The sequence below is a fragment of the Gallus gallus genome, chromosome 3, assembly GCF_016699485.2.
Source record: "Gallus gallus isolate bGalGal1 chromosome 3, bGalGal1.mat.broiler.GRCg7b, whole genome shotgun sequence".
NCBI classification, from domain to species: domain Eukaryota; kingdom Metazoa; phylum Chordata; class Aves; order Galliformes; family Phasianidae; genus Gallus; species Gallus gallus.
The window spans coordinates 104,892,813-104,918,677 of NC_052534.1; the positions used below are offsets into that span (position 1 = coordinate 104,892,813).

Sequence of the window (25,865 nt, forward strand, 5' to 3'; positions counted from 1 at the left end):
CTCCCTCTGCTTTTAATGGGGTCTGTATCCCCCCCTCCAATGCTGCAGGGCCGTGCGGTGAGGACGTGGGGGGCTCCCCCCCCTGCAGGCCCCATTGGCTCTGGGAATGGAAGCAATTAACAGGGCGAAGGGAAAAAAGCCCTCGGAGACTGAGAAGCAAAAGTGAAGGATAAAAGCCGCCCGTAATTAAATTCTGCCTTTTATTTTTAAACGGAGAAGAAAGGAAAGGAATTGGTTTCTGGCTGGAAGGAGCAGTGCTCAGATCATCCCGGACTCTCAGACGCTCAGAGAGCTGCAGCAAAGCGTTTCTGCCCCATATGTCTCTGTCTCCCCATTTGTTATAGGGGCTCTCATGGTCCCCTCACCTTTACCCAGCCCTGGGGAGGCAGCAACATGGGCAGACCCTGCGGGTGTGGGGCAGAGCCTGGGCTGGGATCCCTGCAGTTTGGAAGGGCGTTGCAACTTGGGTAGGCATTGCAACTGGAGAACACACTGCGACTGGGGAATGCATTGCAATTGGGGAATGCATTGCAATGGAGAAGGTGCTGCAGTGGGGGAATGCATTGCGAGTGGGGAATGCATTGCAATGGAGAACGTGCTGCAGTTGGGGAATGCATTGCGACACGACAGCGAGGAGAATGGCTGCAAAGGTGTGATGCAATGGTGTTCTCCCCTGGGTGCAGCCAAGAGCCTGCAGACACTCAGCTGACGAGTGAAGGTGGGGGGTGGAGGGGGGGGTTGCTGCACCTCTGCTGTTAATTAGTAATTTCTGGGCTATGTTTGGAGCTCTGGTGACCTTTGTGCACCCGCAGCTGTCAGCAGGGCAGGCGAGGAGGTGGCTGACCCCAATCAGCCCCATAGCTGGCTAATTACTCATTAATTCACTGTGGTGCAGTTAGGGAAACCTCAGCAGGGGTTCAGGGTGGTCAGTGGGCCGAGGAGCTTTGGAGGTGGATGGGAGGAGATGTGGAGTGCTTCGAGGGAGGTGCTGGAGAGGGAAAGGTCCATGCTCTGCAATTAACAGCAATTAGTAATTGCACTGCGTCCTGTTCCCAATGGGACAGCAGAGTGCACTGTGGGTGCAAGGCGAGTGTGCAAAAGCGTGGAGCATCCCCAATTGCATCCCAGTGCCTGTGTGCACACCCAACCCGAACTCCTTTGTGCGCGTGCAACCCCCAAACCTGGCATGGCTGTTCTCTTCAGCCTCATTCGATGTCCCCTTCAGGGACCCTTCCGACGGGAGGATCTCCTCCCCACAGCCCCAGGGTTTGCAGCATCCCCCCCTAGCCTGGGGCAAAGGGCACAGCCCCTCTGCTCCTCCTGCAGAGAGCTGTTACTCATTACCCCCCCCCCGGGCCTGGGGAGGGGCTGCTTGCTGAGCCAGGCAGCAGCAACCCCACATCACTCCACATCGTCGCCCTGCATCGATCTGCGTTGTCCTGCATCGCACCCCACATCACCCCACGTTTTCCATCCAGCAGCATGGTAAGGGGGGAAGGGGGCACCCCACTGTGGGGCAGCATTTGGGGTGGAGAGGGAACTGGGGCCGGCGGGGCTGTGTTTATTGTGACTTTCGATAAGGATCGGATAGTGAATTAAATGGTGGGGTGAGAAACCAGAAAGGTTTATCATAAGAAAGGGGGGAGGGAGGGAGCAGATTCTCTTTATGATATAGGATCATAGGCTGCTGAACGGGATTTTCTGACTCACCGAACACCTCCTTTCCTCAGTGTTGTTCTTTTTTTTCCCCCATATATTTCATAAAGTCTCCTTGTTACCCTGACTCTGCCCCTAAACTCGTCCCACCTCCCCCTCATCCCCAGGGCTGTGAGCTGTGGAATCAGCATTGCTCCTGATGGCCCTGTCCCCAGGCAGTGTCACCTTCCCAGGTGGGGTGATGGGCCATCAGGCGGTGTCCCTGCCCTGCCCGGGGGGGAAGCTGGGATGGGAGCAGTGGGGCGATGGGGATAAAGGGGTCTGGCTACCCCTGCTGCTCCCTGGAGAGGTCTGGTCAGATTTGGGGTGTCCTCTTATGGGGTCTGCTTTTTGCATGGCCCGTGCAAAGTGGGCTGGGAGATGAGCCCAGGAGAATGGGGTGAGCTGTGCTCATGGGAGATGCCTACAGCAATCCTCCCACATCTCCCCAGTGACTATAGGGACATCTCCAGCAGGGCATTGGGCTGAGATGAGCTTCTGTGCCCTCAGTAACCAACTCCTGTGGCAACCCCAGTGCTGGTATGGGGGCTTTGACTGACAAAGGATGAACAGCAGAGGAGGCATAGTCATATTTCATACAGTCATAGAAACATTCCAGTTGGAAAAGACTATAAGATCCCCAAGCCCACCCCCCCCATGCCCACTGCCCACGTCCCTCAGTGCCACATCCCTATGGTTCTGGAACACGTCCAGGAATGGTGACCCCTCCACCTCCCTGGGCAGCTGTGCCAATTCCCAACCACTACTTCAGAGGAGAAATGTCTCCTAATACCCCACCTGAACCTCCCCTGGCACAGCTTGAGGCCATCACCTCTTGTACTATCTGTTCTCCTCTGCTTTGCGTCTCGGTTTTGACCCAGGTTCACGGCCAAGGAGGATTCAAGTTCCAGAACTGGGCCAAGACGTATGGCTCTTCCCCAGAGCTGTACTTCCAGCCCACCTCGGTGGAGGAGATCCGGGAGGTAAGGAGGAGCTCCCAGAGCCTATTAGGAACCAGGGAGGAATGGCCAGTGAGGGCTGTGCCGCTCCATCGTGTTCAGATGGCTCCCAGCCATGACAGCATGGCTCCTTCCCTCAGCCCCAAGTTGTGGCCCAACCTTCTGAGCCACGGATATGGGCATCACCTCTTTTGGGGTGGAGGAGACTTGGTTCCAGGGGTGGCTTCGGGCCTGGATGGTGAATTATCTGTGTAAAGGTGGGTGAGGCTTGAGGTTGCAATGTGCCTCCGTCACCATCCATGGTGTGTTGGGTGCTCAGGGGCCGTGTGTTGACCCCACAGATCCTGGATATGGCCCGGCAGAGGAACAAGAGGGTGAAGGTGGTGGGGGGCGGCCACTCGCCCTCTGACATCGCCTGCACTGATGACTTCATGATCCAGATGGGGAAGATGAACAAGGTCCTCAAGGTGAGGCGTGGTGGCCCTGGGATATGGTGAAGAAATCCTGGCTGTAGCAGAAAATTCTGAGAGTTGTATCACTGCTGGTAATTAGGGAGCAACTCTCGCCCTGCCTGCCAGGAGCAGGATGCACAGCTCCAGCAGTGCAAGCTGTCCCATCCTTTGCAGGTGGACAAGGAGAAGCAGCAGGTGACGGTGGAAGGTGGGATCTTCCTCTCGGATCTGAACGTGGAGCTGAGCAAGCACGGGCTGGCACTGGCCAAGTGAGTGGGACACGTGTGCTGGGTCATCCCTGGGTGTCTTGCAGGTGTCCAGCCTTGCCCCACGTCAAGTGTTGGGATGTAGCGAGATGGGAATGTTTGGAGAGCTTATGCTGCAGAGCGTGGTGTTTGCTTTGGGATCTGATGGGGTGCTGAGGCTCTGCAGAGTGATCCCAGCCAGTCCAACCACCTCCTCCCTGCAGTGGTGTTCAGGAGGGGGCTTGCAAAGGGAAACGCTCATGGAGAGCTGACCTCTGCTGACTCCAGGGAAGAAATTGCTCTTTTATTCCAGGCTGGCTCAGTATAGAGTCATCGAGTGCCTTGGGTTGGAAGGGCCCCCAGGGGTCATCAAGTTCCACCCCCCCTGCCACAGGCAGGGCCACCAACCTCCAGATCTGGTAGTAGGCCAGGTTACCCAGAGCTCCATCCAACCTGGTCTTGAACAGCTCCAGTATCCTGTGTCCCTCAGTTGATATGAGTGATGGGTTTTTTGGAAGACCTCTGTGGTCAAATGGTCACTGGTGTGGGTGGGGACAGCAGGATGTTCACGGAGGATGAATCTATCAAGGGCTTTGCAGCATCCATAGAGAATGAGCCTGGTTTAGGAGGTCCCTGCATCCCAGCCGTTGGAAGCTGGAGGGGGATTTGGGAGAAATGGCAGGAACAGCACACTGTTAAGAAGTGGCTTTAGACTTCTGCCTTTTCTTTGGCTGGGGAGACAGAATGTGGGAGATTTCTCCATGCCAGCGAGTCACTGCAGGCTGATGGGGAGAGATGGGGACTTGTCAGATGGGCAGAAAACCCTGCTCAGAGGGGGCTGGGGACATGTTCTGGGGGATTCTGTGCCAACATACGGGGTCAACATACAGCTCAGTAGGTTGTACCCCATGCCGTGTCCCACATACTCAGATCCTCACCCAACTTCGTCTGCCCACAGCTTAGGAGCCGTTTCTGAGGTGGCAGCAGCTGGTGTGATTGGGACAGGGACGCACAACACTGGGATCAAGCATGGCATCCTCCCCACCCAGGTGAGTCACAGTGTCAGTGTGTGGATGTTGGGTTCTGAGGGCTACGAGGGATGTGTCCCATTGTCCCATCACTTGGTCTGGGGCTAGCATGTCCTGTGAAGGGCTCTGACCCCAAATCCCCGTGGGTCAGCCCAACTCATCCCCTGGGCACACTGAGAACTCTTCTGCCACCTAAAACATGATCTAGCCCCAGACTCCTCTATCTCCCTATGCCTTATTGTCTTGTAATCCAATGAAATCGGTGAGGATGTGTTGATGGTTGGACTTGGTGGTCTTAGTGCTCTTTTCCAATCTTTGTGATCCTCTGAAATAGGAGAAGGCATGTAGTTCTTCTCTTATTGAAGCCCACCCCCACACTGAACCTTTGCAGGGCCCAGGTGTGTTGTTAACTGTATGGTTATCCTGTATGGTCTCAAATCCTACATGGTGATCCCACCAGTGGTTGTGGAGATGAGAAATCATTTGTGGGGGGTTTATTTCTTTAATTGATGGCTTTTCCTAGTGCCTTTGAGGGACAGAAGGGTCCTTTTATGTCAGCACACCAAAGTTGGCAGGAGAAGCAGTTGTGGGGTCTGGGATATCGGGTTGGGTGCTCGCTGATACCTGGCTTTGCTTCTGGCAGGTTGTAGGGCTCTCACTGCTGACAGCCTCAGGGGACATCCTGGAGTGCTCCGAGTCCATCAATGCAGATATCTTCCAGGCTGCCCGCCTGCACCTTGGCTGCCTGGGTGTTGTGCTCACCGTCACCTTCCAGTGCGTGCCCCAGTTCCACCTGCATGAGGTGACCTTTCCATCCACCCTCACTGAGGTATGGTGTTGGCTGTGCTCCCAAAGCCTCCTTGGCGATAAGCAGAGTTCCTGGCAGAAATGGTTGGAGGGAGATTGGGAAGTGGTAGGAAATACCATGAGTGTGCTTAGGTTGTACCCGTTGTGTAGGTTGTAACCGTTGCATAGGTTTTTACCTGTTGTGCATCTTCATGTTGTACTTTGTGGTGTCCTTTAAGCTGGGAATTGATCGGGTTGACCAAGAAGGGGTTGGCCAAGGAGAGAAATGCCATTTTAACTTCCCATGAGTGGGAACAGCATCTTCTGGGCCTGGGACCAGAGCGGTGTGGAGTCTCCTTCTTGGAGATCTCCCCAAGCCCCTTGGCTGTGGTGCAGGGCACCCTGCTCTGGGTGACCCTGCTGGGACAGGGGGGGTGACCAGAGATGGTTACCTCTAACCCCAAGCACCCTGGGCTCTGGGGCTCTGCTTTCAGCCCTGAATCTGTCCCATGACAGTTCAGTGGTATAAAGGAAACCTCATCTTCATCGCTGCTATAACATTTCACCTTTCAGCCATTCCCAGGCTCCTCTTTTGAAACTGGTTTGGACTGTTGAGGATATTTTAAATATATATATTGCATTTACCTAGTCTAAGATCCAAATATCTGGTTTTACTATCCTGGATCAGTATCTGTGCAGCCCCAGGGCTGTGTCCCAGCCTCTCAGCATCAGCTGTCCCCTGCCTGACTCAGCACGGAGGTGGCAGAGGTGGGACTCAGGTTTCCTGGCTCAGAGTCCCCGTCCCTTGTGCATGACCCTGCTGGATTTTAAGTCATTCCCACACCTGGTGGGTTTAAATCACTCCCACATCTTGTGGATTTCAAGCACTCCCATATCTCATGGGCAATGCCTGATGCAGATTTAATGTTCCAGCTGGAGAAAATTGTCCTGGCTGGAAATCCCACGCTGCCAAGCCAGTGTGCTGGCCAATCTAAGCAAGAAGAAGGGGAGAAGTTTGTGTCTGCACTGCCCTGCATCCCTGGCAGCCAGCAGTGCCTGCAGGTATCATGAACCTGGTGCTCCGGGGATGGGCTGCCTCCATTGTTCTGCCTTCTGAGAACCAGACCTTTTCCCAGTGACAGATGGGCCACCTAAAATAGTCTGGGAGCAGCTTGGTCCTAACTTGGTCTCTTCTTGTGTGCAAGTTCTGGGGGTTTTCAGGCTGGGGACTCCATCTTCCAGCACAAAGGTTGGATTTAACCATTGTTTTTCGAGAGGAGCCACGCTTCCTTCCAGGGAAATATGAAAGGGCACAGTGGGTGGCACATTTCCAGGCCACGCTAACAAATTCCTTCTCAGCACTCAATCACGGAGCTGCATGTAGCTGTGGAAAACTCCTTTTAAACCATTTGTCATGTTGCTACTGCCCATGTTCATCTCCATCTTACCAAAGGTCCCAACCTCCACAACTAAGGTGTATGGCACTAGTGGCGCATCTGAGGCATCCTGTGGAGTTTTGACCCCATCTTGCACAGCTCTGAAGACTTCACATGGTGTCGCTTCTTGGCAACTCCTGCTGCCTGTCCTCTCCTTGTTGTCCCCTCCTCATGGCACACAGCTCATGAAAGGGCACTGAGGAGAGCAGAAGTTCAGGTTCCTGCTGGCTCTGGGGCTGAGGCAGCGGGGGCTGAGCCACAGGGCTCTGGCACAGAGCTCATCAAGTCAACAGTTGGACTTGATCATCTTAGTGGTCTTTTCCAGCCTTTATGACTCTATGTCTCCCTTGGAGCCCTCCCACCCTTGTGGTGCCACAGTGTTGGATGGGGTGACCCCTCCAGGGCTGGGACGTGACTTGTCCCGCGTTGCCAGCAGCAGGCCATCACTGGAGACCAAAGCCAACAGCACTGCACCACCTGTGAGCAGACTGTTGTGAGACCTGATGGCCTTCCAAACACTTTGGGACAGACTGCATTCACTAAAGGAGTTACCTTTCTGGATGGGGAAACTGAGGCACAGAGTCCAACAGATGGAAGAAATCAGTGGTGGTGGAGAGCTTCTGGAGCTTGGATCTGCTCCAATCACTGATTATCTGTGTCCTCCTAGGAGGTCTGACATCCCTGCTGGTGTACAAACCTCAGCAGCATCTTCATCCCTCGTCCTGTCTGAGTCTCACAGGTCCAGTTCCAGCCTTGGCTAACAGCAGCGCAGAGCTTCGTTAAGCCGGGCTCATGAAAAATGAAAACTTCTTGGACACAGCAGTGGAATTTGTTGCAGGATTGATCAGAGCTGCAGTGATGGTAAAGCTCCGAGAAATGCTGTCCTTAATTTTTTAAGGACTGAATTATTCAGTGCCCCATTGGGGTGGCTCGAGCACCACCAGCAAAGTGAATTGAGCTCAGTTGTGGGATCATCTTCTCGAGCCCTGATCCAAAGCAGCCTGCTGGCCTTTGAGTTGTGCGATGGGTGGTTGGGCTGAGCTGGAAGGAGGACAGGAAGGTCCATGCACACCACCCCAGCACCTGTGGCATCTCCATCAATCACCCAGCAAAGCAGCCAGAGCTGTAGCTCTATGGGCATCCCTGGAGATGTTCCCCCCACACTACCCTCTTGGCCAGCACTGAGCTCCTTGCAGGTGTTTCCAGTTGCAGAGGGGATGAGTTCGCATTGAATAATTCAACCTGCAGCTTCCCTGGTGTGCTGTGGCAGAGTTTCCTGCTTTAAATGCATTGAAGTGTGGTAGGATATGCTGGCTCCTTATGGCTTGATTCTCACCCATCCTACAGGACCGCTCAGACCTTCACCTCAACTGGCATCACCTTTAGCCAAATAATCCCAAAGTGGCTGGGGTTGGAAGGGACTTTTGGAGGTCATCTGGTCCACCTCCTGCTCATGAGGTGCCTTTCCAGTACCCTCTGCCAGGTGTCTGTCCCTGCTGCTGAACATCCTCATCACCCTCCATGGGATGGGGTTTCATCCTCAAGGATGTCCCAAAGCCGCTGGCCGTGGTGCTGGGTGTGACATGGGCAGAGCAGCGGTGCACATGCTTAGCAGTTCACTGGACCTTCCCTAACAGCAGATCTACCCTTGAAGGTGCCAGTCGTTTTACACCTCCTAATCTGCCTTCTAGCAAGGAGCGCCGTGCTGAGCAGTTGTGTTTGGGATATGCCCACAGCCCCGTAGGGCTGGAGTGTCTTTCCCTGTCCCTCGGGGCTAGCAGGGCAAAGCAGGGATGCACCCTATAAATATTAATGCCATGATCAATCCTTGGTTGTCGCTGTTCCTCGCTTGCTTCCAGATCTCTGGCTTTCATGTTGAGCAGCCCAGTGAGGCGGAAGAGAATAATGGCAAGGGAGCAGGCTGCTTGAAATATTTAAGCCTGAGTTATCTAAGACTCTGCAAATAATATATGTGTCAGAGGAGCCAGGCTTGGATTTGTGGTTATGTAAGATCTGCTTGCCTTCTTTTCTGGCCTCGTGATTGTCTTTATCACTGGAATATGCTCAGCTGCTCTGGCTGCTGATGGTGACTGGGAACGAAGCGCAGATAGAGAGGGTTCGTGGCACAGCTGAGGTCACCTGAGCCCCATTGCATGTGCTGGGGCGGTGATGGGGCTGAGCTCAGCCTCTCCTCAACCCAACCTGATGGGAGGCTGAAGAGGCTGAGGATGTGCCGGAGTAAGATGCTTGTTCCACTGATGACTTTCCCAGTTTGCAGCACTGGAATTTTTGAAGTTGGAGGGCTGAAGAAGTTTGGCTCTGAGTTCACCACTGCTGAACCCAAACCCTTGTGAGATGGGAGGAGAGTGATGGAACAAGGAGGGACTGTTTTCAACTAAAAGGGGGAGGTGTAGGTTAGATACTACGGGGAAATTCTGTCCTCAGAGGGCAGTGAGACCCTGACACTGCTGCCCAGAAAGCTGTGCGCACCCCATGCCTGGAGGTGCCCAAGGCCATGGATGGGCCCTGGGCAGCCTGAGCTGTTGGGGGCCCCCAGCCCACAGCAGGGATTGGGGGTGTTGTAAGGACTCTTCCAGATGACATTCTATGATCTTTTGGGTTCTTCCCAGCCCCACCCATTCTATGTCTCTATGATCATTAAGTACTCTTCCAATCCAACTGTTCTATGACTCTATGATCCTTGAGATCCCTTCCAACCCAACTCATTCTATGCGTCCCAGGCCTCTAGGACACATCCCTTGAGTGCAGGTACCCAAACCTACCACCGTCATCCTGGTGCTGTGCCTGACCTGATCCCTCCTGCCCAGCAATGCTGAGATTGCCTTTGGTGTGCAGATGCACAGGGTGACATTTAGCACCAGCATCCTCTCCCAAAACACAAGCTCTCCATGCTCCTTGTCTCTGATGGACCTGGAGGACATGTGCCAGTGACTTCACACTCCTTATCCCCCAAGGCCTGTTTTAACCCAGCCTTTATGTAGCAAAGGGATTTGTTCTAGGAAAATGAAACGAAGCTGAGCCAAACTCCCCTGGGGCTCATTGTGCTCCTGGGCCATCTTCGTTGCATGCAAGATTTCCGCTGTGCGTCCTCTGCCTCCGACCCAGGCAACATCCCCAAGGACTCCCACTGCTCCCGCCTGCTCTGCAATTATCCTACAAAGCCTCCAGCTGATTTCCTTTGGGCTGATCTGGCTCTATCAGAGGGATCAAAGACGCACATTGAAGAGGTCGCCCCGCTGGCAATTTGCTTGCGCTCTTAGGAAGAGGAGAGAGTGCTGCAGGATCACCTTGAGAGCTGCTGCCTCTGCATGCTTCTCCCCCCAACTTGTTTTAGCTCCTCGGTGCACTTGTTCCTAATACAAACCAATGAATGTATGGGGTCGTGGCTTTTGCCCTGTTTCTACGTGCACAATCATTGAGTGCTTCCTTGGGGAGACGTAGAGCTGCAAACAAGGGCTTCTCTAGCCAGAAAATGGGAATTTCTCTCTGAGGTTTCACGGCTCAGTGTGCCCTGTGAATGTGTAGTTAATGATAGCAGCGTGAGGTCATTAATTTCTACTAATTGCAAGAATGGCTGTTTGCTGTCCTGTCCACCACTGAGGTTACAATACCATGTGACCATGCAATGGCCTTAACCTCATGGTGAGGTCACAGCAAAATGCTCAGTGCTGAAGCAGCCCAGCCTGGTGATTAATGGCTAATTAGTACAAATAACCCAAATGGCCCATCTGGAAGTGAACAGCCATGACCTCCCTGGGGTTGTGACCACAGGTCACCTCACCCTGAATGCTTCTCTTGCGTCAAGCAAACCCACTGCGTTTTCTTTAAGCCTTTCTTCAAAGCTATAGGGGGATCTCTGCTGGGAGGAGCTGGGGGTGTTGTTTGTAAGAAGGTAGACCACCGTGCTCAGGGTGAGCACAAGTTCTTGCACACGCAGGCATGGAGCAGGAACGAGGACTGATATATCTTCTCATTCTTGCAGTGGGATTTCCTCAAAGGAGCACTAGGACAAGACCCTGTGTCCCTAGGAACAGGCTGTCCTGGGGCTGCAGCCACCCCCATCCCCACCTGCATCATCACTGCTGTCCCCGTGCCTTGCTGTCCTCAGCTGCTGGCAGGCAGCTCATCCTCTTTAAAGAGCTGCCTTTCCTAAAGCTCTTTTTTGTGTCTTGATGAATAATTTGTTGATTCTGCATTTGGAGCAGGGTGCATCTCTGGGATGGGGCTGTGTTGTGCATCCTGGTTCCATGCTGCACATCCTGGCTGCATCCAGCACTGTGCCAAGCTGCAGAGAGCTGGGAGGTGGAGGGGAGGATGGATGTGCCGTGCTACCCTTATGGGGTTCAGTCAGCCCCATAGGCTCTGCTCTGCAGCCTTGGACCTTGGCATTGTGCGGGGTCCCTTCTTGGGGCTACAATCTCCTATTGGCCCTGTTTCCTCTGGTTGTTGTAGGTCCTCAATCACCTTGATGACCACCTAAAGAGATCCCAATACTTCCGATTCCTGTGGTTTCCACACAGTGAGAACGTCACTGTCATCTACCAGGACCCCACCAACAAGGTAGGTACCACTGGGCCCCAAGAGGAATGGAGAAAGGCCATCACCAAAGCTGCATCCCGAAGCCTGGTCCCTTCCCAGGTCTGGATGTGACCTTACTTCATCATGGGAGAGAGATGTGAGGGTCCTGGAGTGTCCTTCTCCAAACCCCCACTCCAAAGTGGGATGGAGAAAGCTGCAGTCCCCACCAGTCCCTGATGACCATCATCTTCCTCTGCTTGTCTTTGCAGCCCCCCTCTTCCTCCGCTAACTGGTTTTGGGATTATGCTGTTGGGTACTACTTGCTGGAGTTTCTCCTCTGGATCAGGTAGGAGCATGGGAAGGATTTGGGCAGCCTAATCTCTCTCCATTTTCTGCATCTCTGCACTTGGGGATGTGGTGGCAGGGAGGAGGATGCGACCCAGAACCCCCCATCCCTGGGAAGAGGAGGCTGCCCACTGCCTTCTGTGCAGAAGGAGTGCATTGGGGCTGAGGCTGATAGCTGGGGCTGCACTGCCCTCGTGTGCACAGAGCTGGAGCAGCCTGCAGGTTTGCAAGGGGAAAAAAAATAATAAAAAAATAAAAAGGAACTTTTTTGAGGATGTGAGACCCAAGGGGTGAATGGAGTGGATGCAGCCCCTTCAGAGGGCGTCTCCTCACCCAGCATCCCTGGGTTGAGGCGTGGGCTTCGTGAGCCCTGAGCACCGCCCCGTTGGGTTCTCACCTCCTGCTCTCTCCCCTCAGCACCTTCGTGCCCAGCTTGGTGTGCTGGATCAACCGCTTCTTCTTCTGGCTCCTCTTCAGCTCCCGGGTGGAGAACATCAATGTCAGCTACAAGATCTTCAACTACGAGTGTCGCTTCAAGCAGCATGTGCAAGACTGGGCCATTCCCATGTAAATGGCCCTGCAGAACCCATGGCCCATCCCAAAATACACGCTGTCCCCTGTGCTCTGCCCAGCCCAGCATGCCTGGAGCAGGAGCAAAACCACAGGGAAAGGGACCGGGCTAGCAGGCACTATTGCCACATGCAAGCATAGCGTGGGGACCCTTCTGCATCCATATCCTGGGGGTACTGACACCATGTCACAGTACAACCTTCGGTTGTCTGGAGAAGTTTTGGGCGCCCTATCTCTGGGGGTGCTCAAGGCCAGGTTTGGATGGGGCCCTGGGTAGGCTGATCTAGTGGGGGGCACCCAGCACATGGCAGGGGGTTGGAGCTCAGTGATCCTTAAGGTACCCTCCAACATAAGCCATTCTATCATTCTATGATCTTGGGGCTTGGTGTGCCCAGAGTGATAGGATGGATATGCTGGGATATGTCACAGGGACACGGTCAATTAGTGTAGGAATTGAGCTATGGGGCATTTAAACCCAAGGAGAGCTGGGTGGGTCCATGCTGACATTAACTGAGCTGCTCTTGGGCAGTGAGAAGACAAAGGAAGCACTGCTGGAGCTGAAGGCTGCCCTGGAGAACAACCCCAAGATGGTGGCCCACTACCCTGTGGAGGTGCGCTTTGCTCGAGCGGATGAGATCTGGCTGAGCCCCTGCTTCCAGAGGGACAGCTGCTACATGAACATCATCATGTACAGGTGAGCAGCCCTCTTCTCTCCTCTGTTTAGGATCTGTACTCGGAGGAACACCAGCAGCTGTGCACACCTCAACAACCTCTGGCTCTCAGCTGCCCCTGTATGGCTCCAGGAGCTATGGCACCTTTGCTTGCTCACCCCACTTGGTGCTGGTCAGGTGTTAGTGGCGTAGAAACACAAAACCATAGAATGATTTGGGTTGGAAGGGACCTTTTAGGAGGAAGTTTTTTACTCAGAGGGTGGTGACGCACTGGAACAGGTTGCCCGAGGAGGCTGTGGATGCCCCATCCCTGGAGGCATTCAAGGCCAGGCTGGATGTGGCTCTGAGCAGCCTGGTCTGCTGGTTGGCGACCCTGCACATAGCAGGGGGATCGAACTAGATGATCTTTGAGATCCTTTTCAACCCAGGCTGTTCTGTGATTCTATGATTAAAGCCCATTCATTCCTAGCCCTTGCCATAGGAACACCTCCTGCCAGCCCAGGCTGCCTACAGGCCCATCTGGCCTGGCCTTGAGCATTGCCGTGATGGTTCCTAGAGGGTTTCCACCACTTGGTGCTGATCAAAGAGTCCACGATGGCCCCCTGGGTTTGCCCTGCTCCCCCTGGTGTGGGTTTCTCTGGCAGGGTGCGCAGATTCCCCTACAGCCCCAATTAATGCCCCCTTGCTTGGTCCCCCCAGGCCCTATGGGAAGAACGTGCCCCGGCTCAACTACTGGCTGACCTACGAGGGCATCATGAAGAAGTATGGTGGGAGACCACACTGGGCAAAGGTATGTGTGGCTACATTCTTCTGGGGGTCCCTTCTCCTTCTCCATCACAGCTCTTCTTGGTGGGGGCTTTGTGGCTGGGAGAGGGCCAGAGAAGGGCTCTCACATCACATGGGCCCCCTTCAGCAAGGGCTTCCCAGCAGCAGCATGCTCCCTAGCCACAGGCAGCCCCCCACTATTTCCTCTCCTGCAGGCCCACAGCTGCACCCGCAAGGATTTTGAGAAGATGTATCCGGCCTTCCCCAAATTCTGCTCCGTCCGGGATAAGCTGGACCCTACAGGGATGTTCCTGAACACCTATCTGGAAAAGGTGTTCTACTGACAGCACGGGGATGGGGCAGTGCAGGGGACGGAAGGGAAATCAGCTGTCATCCCTCGTTCTCAGGATATCCCAAAGCTCATGGTCCTTGGTGGCCCCAAAATGCTGTATGCCCAGCTCTGTTTCCAGCTGCTGCAATGGCAGGCAGCATGGGCTGGCCCTGGGGATGTGGCTGTGTGCTGGGCATCACTCCTGGTGGGCCCCTGAGATATGCACAGCCCCAAGTGTCTCCTGTCCAAGCCAACATCTGAATAAAGATCTTCTTGCTAGTAGAGCCAGCCTGAGCGTGTACTTTCAGGTGGGTGTGGTGTGCTCAGCTCTGGGGACCGGAGAATGGGCTTGGTGCCCCTGGGTCAGAGCTGGACATGGGGACCAGAGCCCATTGCACAGCCCAGGCTGGTGCCGTCCAGGTCCTTGGACTGAAGCCATTGCCCCTTGTTGAGGAACGCAGGCAGATATTGGAAGAGGTTGCATCTCAGGTCCGCGGCATCCCAGCTTGTATTGGTGTAAGAGAAGCCATGCATGGACAGATGGACTGTGTCTTTTCCCAGAAGCCATGGGAGATGCTTCTCAGGATCCAGCAGGGCAGTTCCCATGCTGCAATCGCTCTGCTAGAAATTGTCCCCATGGGAGCAACCCAAATGGCACTGGCCTGGGCCCCACTTCTATTACCATAAAATAGGAAAGTGGACATGAGACTGTAGAGAGGAACTGGAGGATTCCCCACTAAGATCAGGATAGGTGGGCAGACGATCAAAAATGCATTTAGTGCCCTGTGGGGTCAAGTAGAAAATGTTTGCAAGGTTTGAAAATGGGCTCAGTGATCCTTACAGGTCCCTTCCAACTCAGGACATTCTATGGTTTGAAGGTCAGTTGAGCTTTGGCTTTTGGAGCCATCAGCTCGCACAGGGAGGACCTTGTCCTCTGCATCTTGCTTGCTTCAGCTTCCCTCGACCTCAGGTGGTTAAAAATTTGGCCAAACTGAAACACGTGCATTTTGTGTTCGACTTCTCAGCTTGTTCCCAGCCCAATGTTCAGTGGCCAGGACTCCAATGGAAAAGATTAAGGCGAGGTGAAAGCGTTCTAGGTTGCCCAATGGGTTGAGTCAGGGAACAGGGAGAGGCCGGAAGCAGCGTGACACCTTGGGCAAAACAGCAAAGGCCAGGTGGCTCCTGCACATGATGTTTCTGAGAGTTTCCCCAAGTTCCTGCCTGCTGGATCCTCACCTGAGGTCCAGCCCTTGGAGCCCTGTGCTTTGAGCTGCTCTCAGATGAACAGGTCTCCTGGAAACTCAACCTGAAGGTGGGTGTGTTGTGATTTAGAGGGTTGTTGATGAGTTCAAGCAGGAAGCAGGTGAAGAATTAGCTGGGATTTGGCCTCCGTCCAGGGGGAGGAGTTCCACCAGGTTTCGTTTCTGCTGCAGAAGAGGAACTCCCGGAAAGCCTTCATAAACCGAAGATAAAAGGTTGTATGTCCTTGCATGTATTTAAATTGCTTTTGTAACAGATTTCTTTTGCTGTCTGAATAATGCGCTCTCAGCTTTTAAACTGTTTGATTTCTTCTGTATCTATTTATTGCAATGCTGGGGAAGGTTTCCTCCTGAGGAGATCTCAATCCTCCTGTGCCTCGGTTGCAAATCGTTGGGTTCAGTTTCCCCGCAGAAGCTCCGGTCTGATTCAGCTTCAAAAAACTCTCTGAATTCTTGAGAAAGCAAATTAACGTAATGATCAGCTCAACCTTTGCGCTTCGTGTGCCACAACAAGCGCCTCTGGTTTGGTGGCACAAGAGGCAGATGCTGCTTTGTGTTTTCTCTGCAAGCTCTTCCGCCTTCGACACCTTCCCCTAAGGCTGTCTGTTGTCACCCGTGGGGCTGCTGGCACTCTGTCCTCTGCCACCCTCACGTTAATCACGCTCCTGAGGACACCTTAAGGTTAAGCCATGGTGTGCTGCAAAGAAGCCAGAAGTGTGGATCCTTGTGGAAGTCCTGCTGTGACCCCCAAGGAGGCAGCGGTGGCACCCTCAAATCAGGGAGATGGAGGAGGTGACCGTGCTCTTCTCTCCCCCAGGAGGCTCTTGCGGTGCTTCCAGCTCTGTCCTGGGGCCACCACCTTCTGAGCTGCTGAGATCTGGTTCTGCTAAGGGACAGCACCCCGTTACTTAGCTGAGGTCACCCCTGGTTTGGCATTACTCCTTTACGATGGCAGAAGGAAGTTCCAGACCATGTGGTAAGTTCAAGGAGTTCCTGTGCTGTGTCCTCTGTCACTGTGAATGTCACTGAGTCTGTAATTGTAGAATTATTATGGTTGGAAAAACCTCCAAGATCGCCAAGTCCAACCTCAACCCATCCCCACCGTGCCCACTGGCCATGCCCCTAAATGCTGCCCCATCTGAGGTGCACCCAATGGCCCAGATCTACTCTCAGCATCTCCTCTGACCACCCTGAGATGGAACTTCACTGTGGCCTTCCCAAGGGGGGCTATAGGGAGGGGCTCTTTGTCAGGGAGCGTGGTGATAGAACTAATGGCAATGGCTTTAAATTTAGGGAAGGTGTAGGTTAGATGTTAGGAGGAAATTCTTCACAGTGAGCTGAGGCCTTGGCACTGCTGCCTAGAGAGCTGTGTGTGCCCCATCCCTGGGGGTGCCCAACGTCATGGAAGGGGCTTTGGTCTGTGGGAGGCATCCCCATGGGAGGGTTGGGGCTTCCAACGCAAACCACTCTGGGATTCTGTAGTTGAGTCTCATGGGCTTTAAAGGGATGCTTCCACAGCACTGCCAAGGATGATCTTCAGTTCACAAACCCTCAGCAGAAGCGCTAACCGGAAGTCCCCTTTCCTCTGACAAGGTGGCAGTGATGATTCACTGGAAGGGAATCCCAAGAAAAAGTGCAGGAGAGACCAAACTCCTGAGGATGGGGAGCAAGGGACTCTCAAGAACTGTAAGTAGGGAAAAGGCACAGTGCCTACTGACCCTGGGCTTGGAACATGCCTCTCTGCAGCCCTGACCTCAGTGTCCTCCCTGCAGGTAAAAGGATGCAAAACGAGCTAAAGACCATCCTGGAGAAGTCCTCCCAGAAGCTGTCACAATTCCTCCCTGTAATCAGCCAGCCTGGGGCAAGAGAGGGGATCCTATATCTCAGGTGAGTTGATGGATATTTTTTTCCCTAAAGGGCATCTTCTGACTCTTGTGTGGAAAGGGGCTGCCCAGAGCTTTTGCCTCATAGAATCATTCAGATTGGAAAATACCTCCAAGATCCCCAAGTCCAATCCCAACCCACTGATGTCCAATGTGCCACCCTTTGAAAGGCACAAACCAACTGAACTTATTTAAATTTTAATTAGGATAGGGAGGCCTTGGCACTGATGCCCAGAAAGCTGTGGGTGCCCCATCCCTGGAGGTGCCCAAGGCCATGAACAGGATGGGCCCTGGGTAGCCTATACTGGTGGGGGGCACTCAGCCTACGGAATGGAGTGAAACTGAGGGGCTTTGAGGTCCTTTCCAATCCAAGCATGATGTGTTTCCATGATCCTATGCCATTCTCCTTTTTCTCTCTCTCTGTGCTCAGGAACCGCCTCATAAGCTTGAAGCCTGACATTCTGATGGACCCCATTTACATCGGCCTCTTTGGCAGCACTGGGGCAGGGAAAAGCACACTGCTGAATGCCATCATAGACAAAAACTTCTTCTTGCCAGTGTCGGGGAGCAGTGCCTGCACGTCCTGCGTGGTGCAGATCAACACTAGCCGCAGTAAACAGCACGAGGCCAAAATTCACCTGCTCACAGATGAGGCATGGATCAATGTTTCTTGAATGTCTCCCTGGAGGTGCTCAAGGTTGGGCTGGGTGGAGCTCTGAGCACCTGATGGAGCTGTAGGCTTCCCTGTTCACTGTGGGGAGTTGGACCAGATGGCCTTTAAAGGTCCCTTCCAACTCAAATGGTTCTGTGATTTGATGTTTGCCTTTAGAGGAGAGAGGAAAGAAGTTTAGCTGGCTTCTCCAGAGGGAAGCACAACCTGCTGGAAGAATGCAGGGTGGGGAGGATGTGACCCGATGGCCAATGTGTCCCCAAAGAAGTGGTGGGCACTGGTGCTGGTTCCTGCTGGTTTAGGTGTGCCAGGAGGGAGGAAGAGATGGGATTTCTTCCAGGCATCCAATCTGTAACTTCTGTACATCTGATGTGTCCTGCCAGGAGTGGAAGGATGAGCTGAAGGGTCTGGTTGCACTTGTGGATCCCAGTGAAGACAGCGAGGACAACAGTGAAAGAAGTGAGGCTGCTTTGAAGATCTCTGCTATCTATGGGAAGGGAGCTGAAAATAAGAGCTATGAAGAGCTGTGCAGGATGAAACCCATCATCTCCATTCCCCCTTCAAGATGTACCATCTTCAGGGAAACAACAGTGAGTAGCCCCTGTATTTCATGGAGTCCCAGAATTGCACTATGATTTGGGTTGGAAGGGATCTTAAAGCCCATCCAGTTCCAACCCATGGGCACGGACATCTCCTATAGACCAGGGTGCCAAAACCTCACCCAACCCTGGTGGGGTTCTGGTGTCTCTGAGGTTCTTTGCTAAGGGGTCACTGCTTCATTCACTTGCTATGGCCCAGGCAGAAGAACTTTCGGACAAAATGTGCCCATATATCCGGAGTCCGACTATTGCAGCAGGAGAAATGACTGAAGAAGACAGAAAAATGCAGATCTGGCCCCTGATCAAAAACGTGGAAGTGACTCTCCCATATTCACAAGTGATTCCGGAAGGTGTTGTCTTTGTGGATATTCCAGGGACAGGTGATTTCAACAGCAAAAGGGATGAGATGTGGAAAGAGGTGAGTGCGAGCTGTCCCACGAGGAGGGCAGGAATACCTGCTTCTCTGCACGTGGCATGCTCCTGTTCCCTAAGGATCAGTGATGGAGAGGTCCAGGAGGCTCTGTGGGGCTGTGGGGAACAGGGATGCCTTTAACAGAAGGTGCGGGGTAGCATTCTGGTGTGGCACATCTGAGTTAATGGGAATAAAAAGTGCTCGGCATCTCTTGTATATACTCTTTGTTGATTTATCCCATCCTTTATTTCTGGCCCTCCTCCCACTCCTGCCCCTTGCAGAACATCAACAAGTGCTCCGTCATTTGGGTGGTCAACTCCTTCCAGAGGATCCTGGGAGAAAAAATCCATGAGATGCTGCTGAGAGAGGGAATGAAGGCTTTCCAGAGTGGGATGTGCAGGGACATCTCCTTGGTGGCCACCAAGTCCGATGACTTGAATCTAGAGGAATACAGATGGTAATGAAGCAAGCAGGGTGGTTGATGCTGGGTGTCCCTTCTCCTTGCAGGATCTGGGGACTGCTGAAATCATTCAAATGCGTAATTTCTGCCTCGTTTTTATCTTTTCAGGGAAAAAAAGAAAAAAAATGTGAGTATTTTTCAGCCTTATGCTTCTTCATCCCTTTCACAGAATCACAGAATCATAGAGTCATTAAGGTTGCAAAAAAAACCAGTAAGATCACCGAGTCCAACCATCAGCCCATTGCCACCATGCCCAGTCACAGAATGATAGAATCATAAAGGTTGGAAAAGACCTCCAGAATCACCAAGACCAACCCCAACCCACCCCCACTGTGCCCACTGACCATGTCCCCAAATGCCACGTCTCCATCATTCTTGAGCAACTCCAGGAGCAGTGATTCCATTTAAGGAAACTGGAGAAATTCCTCTATGAATGAGTGTGACTTGAGCAGCACTGATGGGCTTGATACAGAAACCGGGAGCAGTTCTTTGTTAAGAGAGTCCTTCACTGAGGAGAAGCTGTTCTGGTTGGTCCATTTGGCCTTAGAGGCTCAGGATCCCTAAAGCATTATTGGGAAATGTCAGTAGTAATTCCTGTTCTTTCTCCCAACGTAGATAAATAAACACGATGCTATCCTGGAAAGGAATGAGGCTGTGAAACAGGAGAAGAGTAGAATGATAAAGAAAAAGCTCGAGGTAATGTTCCTTGGAGAACCTGGTTGGCATATGTCTCTATATGGCACTGTTCTTTCTCAGAGTGTATTAACAGACATTTTCCATGACATCTGGTCGCTATTTAGCAGCTTCCACTTACTTTCTTTGCTCCATGCTTGGGTCCATTTGGTCTTTCTGGTCATCTCCAGTTTAATTCTCCGCCACCTATGAAGGAAACACGTGGAATTTGATGGTGGAGATGTCCTCTGAGGCATCACTTGCTTCATGAAAAAGAAGAACCCAGCTCTCATTGCTCTGCAGAGACGAGCTCGGGGTGCTCATATCTTTCAGGAAAAGCTCCCGAATGACTTGGAGGTGGTGCACAAGGCTGACCTCGTGTACACTGTCAGTGCCCGCGAGTACTGGCAGAAGGAGATACTCAGCAAGGAGGAAACAGGTGATGGTCGGGTTTTCTGGCTGCAGGTAGCATGCAGCGATGCAATGCAGGGCTGCCATAGAATCACAGAATCATAGAATGGCCTGGGTTGAAAAGGACCACAGTGACCATCCGGTTTCAACCCCCTGCTATGTGCAGGGTCGCCAACCACCAGACCAGGCTGCCCAGAGCCACATTTAGCCTGGCCTTGAATGCCTCCAGGGATGGGGCATCCGTGCTCACCCAACCTCTCACCTGCTTGCAGAGATCCCAAAGCTGAGGGAATACGTCCGCAAGTTTTACATCAAGCAGAAGAGGAATGTGCTAATGGATCACACCATGGAGGCCATCACCATTTTCTCTCTCATCTGGAGTCTCCGGGCCAACAAACATGCTCAGGTTTGCCCAGAGTGGCTTTAGGGAACAGCTAAAGGGAAAGGTGGAGAGGTAGTTTGGCTCCGGTACGGTTATTTATGGCTCTGTTGTGATCTTACTATTTTCTCTTTCTGTTGTCCATTGATTTCAGTATCAGCTTGCAAAAAGAAACCACTTGAGAGAGATCATTGTGCAGAAGATCGCTGATCTGGAGAAAGATATTAAGGAGTGCTTTCTGCCCATCGAGCAGCCACTCAAGGAAGGTGTGGAGGAAGCAAAGAAGTCCTATAAGGCAGCTATCCGAAGTATCCTCAGTGTGGGTATAAAGCAGTTCTCTGCTCTCTGGTGGCAGTGGCAGGGCTTGAGGAAACATCATGGAGCTGTGTCAGGGGAGGGTCAGGTGGGGGTTAGGGAAAGGCTGTGCCCCTGAGGGCAGTGGGCATGGAGCAGCTCCCCAGGGCAGTGGGCAAGGCTCAGAGCTCAGGGAGCACCGGGATACCACTGTATGCTCTCTGGGTAGTCCTATGTGGAGCCAGGAGTTGGACTCAGTGATCCTTTTGGGTCTCTTCCAACCATGGCCAGGCTGTGCCTCATCACGCTGCTTTCTGCCCCGCAGCGCAACCACGGGTACCAAGGCTACCACCAGACCTTGAGGGCTGTGTGCCTGAAGAAGGGGGTCTATGCCTCCCGCACCTTCTACCGGATAGACATCAACAGCTCCTTGGCACAGCCCATCTACGAAAAGATCGACATGAATTTTGGGAAGGTGTTCAGGTGAGAGCCCGCCTGTATTCCCCACCGTTTCCATAGAATCCTAGAGTCATTCGAGTTGGAAAGGACCCTTCAAGGCCCTCTGATCCAACTCCCTTGCACGGAACAGGGACACCTACAACTCCATCGGGTGCTCAGAGCCCCATCTGGCCTGACTTTGGCTGTCTGCAGGGACATCCACCACCTCTTTGGGCAACCTGCGCCAGCGCTTCTTACAATGGAATCATAGAATCCTGAGAGTGGGGAGGCCATGGACAGTACAATGCCATTGCCATTGTCCTTTTTGATGAATTTCCTACCCTGACAGGATCCAGATGGGCACCTGCTCCACACTGAAAACCTGCCTTGATGCTTTCAAAGAGGCCATGCAGCAGAAACTACAGGAAGCCCAGATCAAACTGATGGCTGACAATGAGCACAAGCTGGCTTTCCTCAAGCAGGAGGTACACTTGCCTTGCAAGGGGAGCAACAGGAAATGGAAAGGGGGGGATGCACTGCTTATGCAGGACCTGTGAAGATGACTTGCTCTGTTTGAAGTTCCTGGAGAGGACACAGGGAGATATGAGCAGTTCCACCATGCTTCAGCAAGCATGATATTCTGCAGGGTTAGGAGTTCTTGCACTCTTTCTTGAGTCCTGGAATAAAACTTCCCAGGTGGACATCTTCACGTTAATTCAGAGCAGTGGAAAAGTGATGCCCACTGGTCATCTGTTAAACGCCACACTCCAATTTAGGTCATCGTTATGGGGTTATTAGTATGAAGTTGTTAGTTTAGGTCTTCTGCAAAAGAGCAGTGCTGCAGTGGCACAGCTGCCCAGGGAGGTGGTGGGGTCACCGTCCATGGAGGTGTTCCAGAACCGTGGGGATGTGGCACTGAGGGACGTGGGCAGTGGGCACGGTGGGGTGGGCTGGGGTTGGACTTGGGGATCTCAGAGGTCTTTTCCAACCTGAATGATTCTATGACTGTGTGACTGTTGTGCTGGTGGGTGAGCATTTGAACTTATTCTTGCAGACAGACTTCATCGTCGCTGAGGCTGAGAAACTCGTCCTCCAGAAGAAAGCAGAGATCTACCAGTCCCTTGTAGTATCCATTCAGAATGACCTGCTGCTCTGCTATGAAGGTATGACCATCACCTTTGTCCTGAAGGTCCTTTTGATTTTAACTGAATGACCCCAATAAGGGCTGAGCAGAAGGGTGCGGGCTTACAACCTGCCTGTAGAAAGGCTGTGAAGAAATCCACAGGGAAAAGGATCATCTGTTAGGTGGTCATCAACTTGCAGAGATTTCAGAAGTCCAAAGCAGCTCATGCTCAAATATGGAAATTTACCTGCCTGATTTACTCTGATTTGTTAACTTTTGTAATCTACAGACGTTTTCTGGCGCTGATTCATTCCTGCTTGTGCCTCTGAAGGAAGAAGCAAAACTAATAAGCTCCTGAATCTATTTCTTCCTTCCTTTCCTATCAGTAGGTGGCATACTTAGGAAGCAAAAAAGTTAAAATCCAGCTGGGTGAATGCAGGTCCCTGGCATGAGCAGAGGCAGATGGGTCTCCTGCTGTAGAAAACCACGACTGTGACCTTGTGACCCTTTCCTAAACCAAAGCACTGCCCCTGCTCCCATTGGGTTGGAACCCCACTGTGACGATGACCCTTTTGCCACAGAGGCTGCTGCAGTGAGAGGACAGCAAGCCTACCAGAGGATGCAAACCATCCTTAGCAACGGTATCATGAGAGCGGTGGAAAGCGGGATGTTCGAGAGAGCTGAGAACAGCATGAGAGAGCACCTGCAGAACATGAAAGTGAGTTGGGTGCCTTTGTTTGCCTTGGGGACCTCTTCAGAGCCGTGGGCAGCACTTTGCAGGTAGAGGACAGTGTCCCCGAAAGGATCTTGTGCACATGTGTGATAACAAGGAAAGCGATTCCTTGTGAGACATTGGCTCACTTGTGGTTCTTGGTGATGGTTCCACTCACATGCTGCACTCTTTGGCTGTAGTCACAGAATCACACAACCATAGGGGTTGAAAGGGACCTCTGGAGATCCCTCGACCCAACCCCCTGCTAAAGCAGGTTCCGTATAGTAGGTTACAGGGGAAAGTGTCCAGGTGGGTTTGAATATCTCCAGAAAAGGAGAATCCACCACCATTCTGGGCAGCCTTTGCCAGTGCTCTGTCTCCCTCACAGGAATTATGAGTTATTCCTCATGTTTGTATGGAACTCCCTGGGTTCCAGTTTGAGTCTGTTGCTCCTTGTCCGGTCTCTGGGCACCACTGAGAAGATCCCCATCCTCCTGACCCCCCACCTTTCAGATATTGATCAGCACTGATCAGATCCCCTCTCATTCTTCACCTTCCCCAGGCTGAACAGCCCCAGGGCTCTCAGATTCTCCCCATCAGGAGATGCTCCAGGCCCCCACCATCTCTGCAGCCCTCCGCTGGGCTCTCTCTGGCAGTTCCCTGTCCTCCTTGAACTGAAGAGCCCAGCACTGGGCTCAGTGCACCAGATGTGGCCTCCCCAGGGCAGAGCACAGAGAGGAGGATCACCTCCCTCGTCCTGTTGGCCACACTCTATGCAATGCACCCCAGGGTTCTATTGGCCTTCTTGGCCATAAGGACGCATTGCTGGCTCATGGTCAACCATTGGCCAACTGTCAGTCAGCCACTGATCAACCACTGGTCAGCTGTTGATTAATTGTTGGTCAACCTGTTGTCCACCAAGACATTCAGGTCCTTCTTCGCAGAGCTCCTTTGCAGCAGCTCAGCACCTGACCTGTACTGATGTGTTCAGTTATTCCTCCCCATGTGTAGGACCCTACACTTGCCCTTGTTGAACTGCCTCTCACCATTCTGCATTCAGTGTGCTCAGGGCACTGCATTTTTGTTTTACCCAAAGCGGCTCTGCTCTGGAAATATTTAACCCCTATAAAACATTGAGCCCTATCAGAACAGCCATGCTCTATCCTCAACTGTTGGCTTGTGCTGCAAACCACCCTCTCCTTCTTGTGCACCAACACCAGGGATCAGACCAGGAAAAGATAGGTGCCTCTGTGCTTCCCCTGCTGGGAGGTGACCAGGGACTGGGAGGATGAGGAGCTCCACTCCTCTCCTCTGCTGACGTGCTTGGTCATATGATGGCTGCAGGAGCAGATCACCAAGAAGCTGGAGGAGGACTTCTCCAACATGCTCAGCCTCGCCTTTTGCCCCTGGGACCAACTGGATGGCAAGCTGCCAGGTACAGCCCCATACATGCATTCTTCTCATACACTGGGAGCTCTTTGTGCAGGTCCCACATCCCCTTCCTGGGGGCATGAAAGGGTTTGGTGACAGGGTGATGCGGACATCCAGAGCTGCAGTCCCACCATGAAGTGCTTTCCTTGGGCCCCCCATGGACATCAGAGGGACATGCCATAAGCAAGCATTGTGCCCACATCCCAACCAGAGCCTCGGGACTTCCCAGCTTGCCCCAGAGCACTGCATTCTACACTCCCCAGATCCATACACATCTGCATGGGCACGGGTTTGGTGATGGGGACAAGTAAATCCCATCTGGGCACACTGACTTCTCAAGCACTTGCATGGAGGAATCTCCCCCATTCCCCAGAGGCAGATGTCCAGCTGACTCTAACAGGCACCTCTGTTTTGCAGACTTGCAGAATGAATTCTTGAACATCAACTTCATTCACAAGACCCTGCAATCAGCCACAACCTCTTAGAGAGCTGCAGGAATTGCCCCTGATGGTGTGGTCTTATTACTCGTGGTGGTGGCTTACTCTCTTTATCCTGTGACTTCATAGGAAATCATCTCCAATGTTTTTTGTTTCCTCTTACAGAGCATTTCTTGAGATATTCTGTATGCATTTTATAATACAGACGGAGTAAGAGTCCTGGGCAATGCTCAGTGCCCATTCCCTGCATGCCTACGCACCAAACGTATCCTGATTTTACCAGCCAGGCTTGTATTGCTCTTAATGCTTCAGATTTTTCTAATAAAATAAAAATGTTGTAAACAAACCTGTGTATGCTTAATGTGCTCCTGTGAAAGCCAGGCTTGGGTAAAACCATCCCCAAACAGCTGCTGGGGAAGTGCTTCCCTCTGCAGAATGATCCAATGCAAAGCAGAGGTGCTGGGTTTGCATGGGGCACAGGTACTAAAGGTGTGCTGGGCTCAAGGGGAGGACAGAGGTGTCTCAGCGGCTCCAAACTCCAACCAGAAATAGAAGAAACCTTCCCTCTGAGAACCATAGAATTGGAATCACTGAACCATTCAGGTTGGAAAAGACCTCTCAGATCACCCAGTCCAACCCCAGCCTACCCCACCATGCCCACTGACCACATCACTCAGTTCCAGGTGCTCCAGGTGCTTGCATCTGCATTTGCACAGTGCAGAACTGGCTCCAGTGTGCAAGAATGTTGACACTGCTGTGAGCAGGGACAGCCATCGAAACCATGTCACGAGGGAAAGTGGCTCAGCTCCAAAGGGGCGGTGCATGGCATGGGCAGGTCTTCGTGCGTAGCCATTTACTTCTTC

General features: G+C 52.7%; 2 protein-coding genes across 4 annotated transcripts; both read left to right on the forward strand.

Moving 5' to 3' along the window:
• The first annotated feature begins 1,403 nt into the window (after window positions 1-1,403).
• Window positions 1,404-14,106, forward strand: LOC770996 (L-gulonolactone oxidase-like). The gene is made up of 12 exons (XM_015285218.4): window positions 1,404-1,485; window positions 2,577-2,678; window positions 2,996-3,121; window positions 3,281-3,375; window positions 4,310-4,400; window positions 5,023-5,208; window positions 11,075-11,182; window positions 11,410-11,486; window positions 11,903-12,052; window positions 12,585-12,749; window positions 13,426-13,516; window positions 13,707-14,106. Exons 1-12 carry the CDS (start codon window positions 1,483-1,485, stop codon window positions 13,833-13,835), a joined length of 1,323 nt encoding a protein of 440 aa, XP_015140704.1. The 5' UTR covers window positions 1,404-1,482; the 3' UTR covers window positions 13,836-14,106.
• An 841-nt stretch (window positions 14,107-14,947) lies between these two features.
• C3H8ORF80 (chromosome 3 open reading frame, human C8orf80) lies at window positions 14,948-25,348 on the forward strand. Of its 3 annotated transcripts, XM_015285217.4 has the most exons (20): window positions 15,219-15,297; window positions 15,899-16,057; window positions 16,675-16,767; window positions 16,854-16,968; window positions 17,395-17,617; window positions 18,018-18,224; window positions 18,433-18,651; window positions 18,927-19,102; window positions 19,214-19,232; window positions 19,721-19,801; window positions 20,111-20,216; window positions 20,461-20,594; window positions 20,722-20,886; window positions 21,187-21,344; window positions 21,649-21,784; window positions 22,354-22,462; window positions 23,004-23,140; window positions 24,479-24,569; window positions 24,983-25,075; window positions 25,168-25,348. In XM_015285217.4, exons 2-19 carry the CDS (start codon window positions 16,030-16,032, stop codon window positions 25,048-25,050), a joined length of 2,265 nt encoding a protein of 754 aa, XP_015140703.1. In that variant the 5' UTR covers window positions 15,219-15,297; window positions 15,899-16,029; the 3' UTR covers window positions 25,051-25,075; window positions 25,168-25,348. The 3 variants fall into 3 exon arrangements, with proteins under 3 accessions (XP_015140702.1, XP_015140703.1, XP_040554009.1); XM_015285216.4 differs by lacking the exon at window positions 15,219-15,297 and adding an exon at window positions 14,948-15,134 and having other exon boundaries at window positions 24,983-25,348; XM_040698075.2 differs by having other exon boundaries at window positions 24,983-25,348.
• Window positions 25,349-25,865: the final 517 nt, after the last annotated feature.

What these genes read in the sequence shown, in the direction of transcription:
- C3H8ORF80 (XM_015285216.4), top strand. Translation starts at nt 16,030, where the DNA reads ATGGCAGAAGGAAGTTCCAGACCATGTG. An exon ending in GCAAGGGACTCTCAAGAACT is followed by an intron (nt 16,768 to 16,853) that starts GTAAGTAGGGAA and finishes TCCTCCCTGCAG; the next exon opens with GTAAAAGGATGCAAAACGAG. An exon ending in TTCACCTGCTCACAGATGAG is followed by an intron (nt 17,618 to 18,017) that starts GCATGGATCAAT and finishes GTGTCCTGCCAG; the next exon opens with GAGTGGAAGGATGAGCTGAA.
- LOC770996 (XM_015285218.4), top strand. An exon ending in AGATGAACAAGGTCCTCAAG is followed by an intron (nt 3,122 to 3,280) that starts GTGAGGCGTGGT and finishes CATCCTTTGCAG; the next exon opens with GTGGACAAGGAGAAGCAGCA. An exon ending in ACCAGGACCCCACCAACAAG is followed by an intron (nt 11,183 to 11,409) that starts GTAGGTACCACT and finishes TTGTCTTTGCAG; the next exon opens with CCCCCCTCTTCCTCCGCTAA.